The 8,541-nt window shown below is 40.1% G+C and overlaps 1 protein-coding gene across 1 annotated transcript; it reads right to left on the bottom strand.

The window, feature by feature from the left end:
* Window positions 1-984: 984 nt before the first annotated feature.
* LOC119368625 lies at window positions 985-3,040 on the bottom strand. The gene is made up of 5 exons (XM_037633831.1): window positions 2,648-3,040; window positions 2,048-2,209; window positions 1,528-1,571; window positions 1,402-1,433; window positions 985-1,307 (listed from the first exon to the last, which is right to left on the bottom strand). Exons 1-5 carry the CDS (start codon window positions 3,021-3,023, stop codon window positions 1,160-1,162), a joined length of 762 nt encoding a protein of 253 aa, XP_037489728.1. The 5' UTR covers window positions 3,024-3,040; the 3' UTR covers window positions 985-1,159.
* Between the last annotated feature and the right edge of the window lie 5,501 nt (window positions 3,041-8,541).

Genomic DNA, 8,541 nt, shown 5'->3' with positions numbered 1-8,541 from the left:
ATCTTTGCATGGTATCTTTGTCGCGGAGTCATTCTTACTAAAGATAACCTTATTAAGAGAAATTGGCATGGAAGTACGCAATGTGTATTTTGTCCGCATGATGAGACAATAAAACATTTGTTCTTCCAATGTAAATTGGCTCGTTCTATATGGTCAGTCATCCAAATAGCTTCTGGCTTGTACCCTCCTTGTAGTGTTGCTAATATATTTGGCAATTGGTTACATGGGATTGATCACAAGTTCAGAAGTCTACTTAGGGTGGGAGCGCTTGCCGTGATTTGGTCGCTTTGGCTATGTAGAAATGATAAGATTTTTAACGATAAAAGTACTTCGCTTATGCAGGTTATCTACAGATGTACTGGGACGCTTCGTTTATGGTCCTCTCTACAACGAGTGGAGAATCGAGACCTGTTTACGGAGGTGTGTACACGATTGGAGGTTACGGCGAGGGATACTTTTATCCAACATGGGTGGCAGCATGATCTTAGGATTGGGCCACCGACGGTTTAGGCGCTATACAAATATACTTTCTTTGTATTTCGCCTTCCTTTTTTATTTTTATTTTTCGCTTGTTGTGAGGATATTGTTGGCTGTGTGCATCTCAGTTATGCAGAGGCCGGGTGTTACTTAAACCTTTTAAGTAATAAAGCGCCCCTTTTCGAAAAAGGAAACAGGGTCTAGCGGCAGCGTCACCAACAAAGAAACGGAGGAACGCCGTGGTTTGCCTGATCCTTGCAAGTAGAATTGCACCCAGTGTTACAGAAGCATTGGGCGTTCGTGAGTTCCTTCTCCAGAGACTGAAGGTACGCCCGGACCTGATCGATGCGTCGGCCAAGGGCTTAAGCTTTGGCCAAGTCGCTTTACACTCTCTTCAAGGAGACCAAGGAGGTGTTAGAGGTCTTCCTTTACTTCCTAGCTCTCCACAAGTCCAAGAAGAAGTAACCATATCCTACAGTTGTGATATGAGGGATGGGTACAGAGATATAGAAGAAAAATTGTACTCTAGTTTCACAGATTTTACAGTGCAAAGAGGAGTGCAACAACATCCGGGAATCTTGTCCGGGACGAATAGAGTTTCAGAGTTGTAAATTCTGTACAAAACTACATATGAATTTTGTCCATATGCTTAGAACAAGTATGATGACTGAATGCCAGAGCGCTATTCTTCCATCAAATTCCTGATCACCCTCATCAAACCACCTTCAGTTTTTAGTATCTTGTACATTCCTAGCAGGTGGCGTCTCGGGTCCTTATCGCCTGCAATCTCATAGTATACAGCTCCAAAGTACACTTCAACCCAAATGAGCCTGGCATGAACAAACGATTGTTTAGAGAAAATATTCGATGTGCTAGGAATAGAACTGCATGTAAGCATATTTGCTTTAGACACCAAATACTAACCAAATAATTTTCGTGACGAGCCGGTAAACACCCTGCCATAACAAGCAACAGAAAGCAATTAGTACACAATATGTTCACAATTATTTTGAAGTTTAGGTTTTCACGCTCTTCAACAAAAAGACTTACCGAAAAAGCGCTGTTATCCTTGTACAACAAAATAAGTGACATTGCTGCATTGGGAATGAAGGCATCCTTTAATATTTCATTATTCATAAAGGTGCATAATTGCCACGGGAGAAATATACATGTGCACGTCTAAAACAGTAAAAATATTTTCTATGTTCAGTTGGACTTGGATCCATATGAAATTTAGAACGCAAGTATAATGCATGTTCATTTGAATCGATATAAAATTAATAATACAAGTACCATTCACAGAGGCGTTTAGATTCTTCATATACAAAATTCAGAAACGGAAATAAATTTACTTTCAACAACAGAGAATAGCTTTCTAAGCAAGTGCCTCCCACTGCTCGAAATATTACTCTAGAATTGCTGGTGTGATAAGAGTTTCAAGTGGTGTTTCAGTCCAATCATAAAGGCCGGAAACTTGGAGTAGGATCCAGAGTATGATAAATTGATATATTTGTTTCCTCCATAATAATCACACGCTAAATGGTACTAGTATTTGAGTCCCAAAACTCACCGAGCTGTATCCGAGCACACATGTGGTTTGCCTTCCCATTTCTTTTCAGTTCTGCTGCTAAAACACTTAACTTGTAGAATATATATCCGAGAATCATATCCACGAACAGGGTTGGTACTAATTTACCAAGCTGGCACAAACCAGCAATCATCAACAATGGGCCTGCAAAATAATTAGAATACATAATTCAGCTGTGCGTGCAATGCTTCCTTTGGTAATTTTCTATTTCTTCAGTGAAGAGTAAAATCACGATGAAACCAAACTAGTAGTAGTATAGGGTGTGAAAACGGATGAATAAGGGCAATGGTGTCATGTTCAGACTTCAGACTATACTTGGGATTTGGGAAGGTGCAAAGTCAGTGATGCCGATTTTTATTGGAAAGTGCAGTAGTTAATACTGAATTTTCCTCCGGTGCATATTAATTAGAGACAAGACATCAGAGCGGCTATTAGTGATTTTGCATTGCCAATCGCTGTTAATTAGTAGAACGAGTAAGTTGATTCTTGATTACATTGCCCAGAACCAGCAGCCTGATGGCTGTCGCGTCAGAACCTGTACAGATTAACCAAGAAGAAATCTGTCCATACACACATACATACCGGCGACGATCCCGGCGTGGTAGCTGCGGCAGCGGAAGAAGTGGCCGCGGTCCCTGATCTCGCGCAGGGCGAGCAGGACGGGCCGGAGGGGCTCGGCGACGAGCGCGTTCCATATGGCCTCCAGCTCCTCCCGGCCGTGCCCGGTGGTCGGCGCGTCGGTCTCCTCCGTGGGGAGCTCCTCCGGGGTGAGCTCCGTGGCCCACCACCGGCTCAGGGCCGGAGCGCTAGGGCGTGCGCTGCACAGCCTGAGCACAGCACCTCGTTGGCGATTGGTGAACTGGAGACTGGGGGCGCACGAGCGGCGGCTCCGCGTGGTACTGGGGGAGACGAGAGCGCCGGCGGGGCAGAGGAAGAGCGACGAGACCATGGTCGCCATAGTTATAGTGACCAACGTTTTTTTCGAGTATTGCGGTGGAGAAAAACTTGGCGTTTGGCGTCGTGGCGGCCTATTAAAGGGACGAGCCGGATTCGGCCAGGAGTTCGGTCGGGTCACCTAATAAAGCCCAGAGTTCAACTCCTCGATGGTGGCCAAAAATCACTGTGCTATGAAAGTTTAGTTGGAGCAACTAATTAACGAGCGCACCCCTTAAAAAAACTAATTAACGAGCGCTCCTTTGGGAGCCTCGCAACGATCAGCGCCACTTGACGCGCTTTCAGCTATTCGTCACGTGTCGCGCTCTGGGCACTCCCTTCGGATTTTTTTTATTTTTCCGCACGTATTTTCGGTTTCTTAAACAGTTTTTTTTTCCGGGTTTTTTTGACGTTTTGGTTTTCCATCGGTTTTTTCAAAAAAATATGTTTTTTGCGAAAAAAACGCATTTTTTTCGCGAGAGTCACAGTTTTGTTTTCGCGAAAGGCACGGTTGTGCTTTCCCGAGAGAAACGTGTTCTCTGTTTTTTTTCCTTTCGCGAGAGGCACGATTTTGCTTCCGCGAGAGGCACAGTTGTGCTTTCGCGAGAGTCACGGCCGTGCCTCCTCGGAAACGAAAAAAAAACATGTTTTCTGGTTTTTTTTCGTGAGAGGCACGGTTTTGCTTCCGCGAGAGGCACGATTGTGCTTTCGAAAAAGGCACGAGCGTGCCTCTTTCGGAAAGGAAAAAAATTGTTTTCTGTTTTTTTCTTTCGCGAGAGGCACGGGCGTGCCTCTTTCGAAAAGGAAAAAAAACGTGTTTTCTGTTTTTTTTTCACGAGAGGCACGGTTTTGCTTTCGCGAGAGGCACGGGCGTGCCTCTTTCGAAAAGGAAAAAAACATGTTTTCTGTTTTTTTTCTTTCATGAGAGGCATGATTTTGCTTCTGCGAGAGGCACGGTTGTGATTTCATCAGAGGCACGAGCGTGCCTCTTTCGAAAAGGGAAAAAACTCATGTTCCCGATTCGGTTTTTTCGTCGGTTTTTTTCGTCCGGGCTTTTCGTGAAAAAAGTTTCGTCAAAACCTATCAATATGGGATCTAGTTTTGAAGATCTCGACGCGAGGAATCCAACGGCGAAAGCGGTTCGGGATTTGGACGCACGGTTTAAGAGATAAAACATTTTAAATAAATGGATCTACGAAAAAAGGGAAAACACCCAAGTTGCGACAAGTGGCGCACATGCAGCGCGCCACTTGTCGCAACCTGGGAAAGTTGGAGTGATCTTCTCAAGGAGTACTCCTTAATTAGTGATTTCGAAGTTTAGCACTTTCTGATCTAGGTTTGCGTGAATGTTATGTCTCTCAAAAAAATTAAATTAGAAAGGTCACTCCCACGGACCAACCTGTGGTTGTAATTGGATGGTTAGGAAGACAGTGATATCCCAGCTCACTAGGGCACAAGTCATGGTGCTCGCATTCCTAAATTTATTTCAACATTTTCGGCGATGTGTGTTCAGTGGTAAGAGACGTTCTTATACACTACGAGACGCCTATGATAATTTCGTCAATCTCAAGATGATATGTGAGATCAGTCTTTCGAAGGTGCTCATAGGGAAAGTGTCTGCGTGTGTGTATTCATAGGGATGAGTGTATGCGCGTATATATGAGCATCTGCGTCTGTAGCGTATTTAAAAAAACAAAAGTAACAACTACAGAGTTGTGAAATGTGCGCCACTTGTCACAACTATATAGTTTCTCTTTTTTTTGTGGATTCGTTTATTCACAGCGTTTTCTGTTTTAAACCGTGCGTCCAAATCCCGACTTGTTTTCAGTGTTGGATTTCTCACGTAGAGATCTTTGAAATTAGATCCTATGTTATAGGTTTTGATGAGCTTTTTTTCATGGAAAAACCAGCCAAAAAACCCGAGACGGGAGCACGATTTTTTCCTAGTATTTTGTTCCTTTCCCGAAAAGGCAGAGTTGTGCTTCTTGCGAAGCAAATGTGTACCTCCACGATAAGCAAATGTGTGCCTCCATGATAAACAAATATATGTGTCTCCCGAAAAAAAACTCATGCTTTTTTAGAGGCATAGTTCGCGGAAGTAAACTGTGCCTCCACGAGAAGAAAAATCTATACCTCTCGTGGAAGTAAAGAAGTGATCTTTTTTTTCCTTTTTCAAGAGGCATAGTTGTGCCTCTTGCGGAAGCAAATCTATGTGAGAAACAAATTTGTGCCTCTCGCGCAAGCAAAAAAAAAAACGTGTGTTTTTCCTTTTTCGAGAGGCACAGTTGTGTTTCTCGCGAAAGTAAATATGTGCCTCCATGAGAAGCAAACATGTGCACCTTGCGGGAAAAACACGTTTATTGTTCTTTTTGAGAGGCACAATTGTATCTCTCGCGTAAGCAAATATGTGCCTCCTCGATAAGCAAATTTGTGCCTCTCATAAAAGAAAAAAAAATTCCTTTTTCGATTGCCTCTCGAGGAAGCAAATATGTGCCACTTTTGGTTTTTTTCTATTCTTTTTTTGGTTATTGAAGTTAAATTTAGAAAGAAAACAAAAAAGAGAACCATAGTCTTATGCACACTTAGAAAGAAACAAAGAAAGCAAAAAAAGATGCAAACATAGAAAGAAACCAAAAGTTTTGGATGTTAAATTTGTTTCTCTTTTGGTTTTTTATTTTTCTTTTCTTTTTCTTTGTTTCTTCTGGTTTTATTCTATATTTTTCCTATACATCAAGAACTTTTTCTAATGCAAATTTCATAATTTAAATACAAATTTAGCATTTTTTAATACATGTTGAACAATTTTTATACATAATTTTAGACAAAAAAATCAAATACTAGTTTTTTTTTCAAATACTAGTTTTTTGTGTACATTTTCTAATACATGTTTAACATTTAATATTTAGTATACATGATTAACAGTTTTCAAATAAAAGATTGGAATAACTAATACATGGTCAACATTTTTTATATATACATTTTAACATTTTGAAATGCTTACTTAATATATTTTTTAATACAAAATTAACATTTTGTAATACATCGTCAATATGTTTTATACATAATCGACAGTTTTAAGTGCTTCATTAACATTTTTTAATACTTGTTTAAAGTTTTTTTAATACTCAATTAACATTTTCTAAATACATAATCAACTTTTTCACACACATTTTATATCTTTTATATACATGAGAAATATTTTTATACACATTTAATATTTTAAAAATGCTTGGTTAACACTTTCCAAATGTTTTTTTATGTAAAATTTTTATGGTAATATATATTTATTTAAAATATTTGAAAGTACAAAGGAAAGTAAAAAAACAAAAAAATGGGGTTGTGGCCTTACGCGCATCTGGGCAAGCCCATTTAGGGAGGGGCCTTTAAAAAAACTTTTCTCTTTTTTATTTTTCACGTTCATTCTTTATTTTCTTTTTAGTTGTCATTTTTCTTTCCTTTTCATTTTTTCCATTCTTTTTCTTTATCTTTTTTCAGTTTGCAAATATTTTTTGAGATCATAAACATTTTTTGAATACATGAATATTATTGAAATCATAAATGTATTTTGCAATCATGAAAGTTTTTCAAATTCATTAAAAAAATACATTCATGACATTTTTTGAAATTATGAATATTTTCTGAAATTCTAAAAAAACGTAATCTTTTTTGTAATCTTTTGAATATTTATTTTGAATCAACGAACATTTTTTAAATTTATGAACATTTTTTATGTCATGAACAATATTTGTTTTGAAATTTGTGCTATTTGTGTGTTTTTGTGCAGAAAAGTTAGGTTTGGATAGGAACTATTTAAGGAGGGGGTTCTTCCAACCCCCACCTACTACTTAGCTTACATTAATGTTGAAGCTTTTTTTGTCTGATCTCCTTCTCTAGCCAACTAAACTTATTGATTTGTTAGGGATTGAGGGACGAGACCTAGATCTACACTTTCACCAAAGGATATTTGATTCCTCAGACATTCTATTGTCAATCTTGTTACCCTTGGGTGTTTAAGCACCCTACACGGAAGAGGTTACCTTGGAGCCACATTCTATTATGGTGAAACTCCGTGATGGTGTTGGAAGCCTCCAATTAAATTATGGAGATAATCCAACCTTGTTTCTAAAGGTTTCGTTTGTCGCCTTCAAGGGCACCGCTAGTGGATTCATGACACCTTGCATTATGTGAGGGCGTGAGAAGAATAGGATGAGTCATTGTGGCGCTTGGGGTGCACCGTGCCTCCACACCCCTCCAACAGAGACTTACCTCCCCCAAAGGAGGGAATTTTGGCAACACATCCTCGCCTCCGCTTGCGGTTACTTCTATCCTTTTCTTTAGTTGTATAATCTTGTTCCATTGTGGTTACTACTTAGGTTACACTTGTTATTGTTGAGCTTGTCATATAGGCTGTCCACCTAATTGCATTTCTAGACAACCTATTTTGTTGGTGAACCTAAATTTACAAAAGAAGTTAAAAATAGTTAGTCACATATTCATCCTCTCTAATCGATCATATTGATCCTTTCACCCCCCCCACCCCCTCCCAGTCCCTCACGCAGTCACAATATCGACATGGACGGTGGTAGCATTTGTTGTCGCCGATTACACTCGTCGACACCCACAGATGTAGCAGTGGTCGTTGCCGTCGTGCATTGATGGTAGCAAGGCCACATGCTAGTTGTAGCACCTTCGTGCGTTGGTCCCAGCTTCGCACACATGCGGTTGCAGCACCCTCGACCCCTCATGTCCCGCTGGTCGCCCGCACCTCACAGCTCGTAGAGTCCACATGTGATACCCGTTCATATTTGCTTAAAAGGAGAAAGATATCCCATTCGGTTTGGGTAGCTAGAATCCACATGATAGTATTTCCCTGGAAATGAACACCAAGTTAGTGTCGCACATAAGAATATAATGAATAATGGCATTTGTTATTATGTTGTACCTTTTGGGAGGCACATGAAAGATAAGTGTGCTAATGTGTGATTCAAGACCGTTGTGTCATGTGCAGTGCCCGACCAACCCGCAACCACAAAAATAAACCTCATGTCAAAGTCACATGTCGCAAGCACATTCTCAGGTGTGATGCCATGCGACATCTATGGTTAACCGCAACATCTGGAGGCACTATAACTGGCACATGTGATCCATCTATGACACCAATATCATCTTTAAAATGAGGCAAAAATGTTCTTCTATAGTCTTTCATGCTCATAGCTAAAAGTATGATCTCTCATAGTTCTTTACTAGTTGACTCCAAACCATATGTAGCAACAAGCAAATCATGAAGTGCCATGAAAACACCAGTGTTCATGTGAACCATGTTATAAAACAATTTGGGCCAACCATAACACTCCATATCCCATTTAGTCCATTTTGCCGAGTATCTCTGTATGTTTTTCTCAAGTAGCACTCAACATAGAGGTTACCTATGTTCCCCGTGATAGCAGCATGCTTCACAAGTTAAGTTAGAAATCTCATTCTCTGTTGCCCCCTTTTGGCCACTTCTTTCATCCTTGCATCCATCTACACAAGAATTAAAACAT

This window comes from Triticum dicoccoides, chromosome 2B (assembly GCF_002162155.2).
Source record: "Triticum dicoccoides isolate Atlit2015 ecotype Zavitan chromosome 2B, WEW_v2.0, whole genome shotgun sequence".
NCBI classification, from domain to species: domain Eukaryota; kingdom Viridiplantae; phylum Streptophyta; class Magnoliopsida; order Poales; family Poaceae; genus Triticum; species Triticum dicoccoides.
This window is presented reverse-complemented; position numbering and strand designations above follow the sequence as displayed.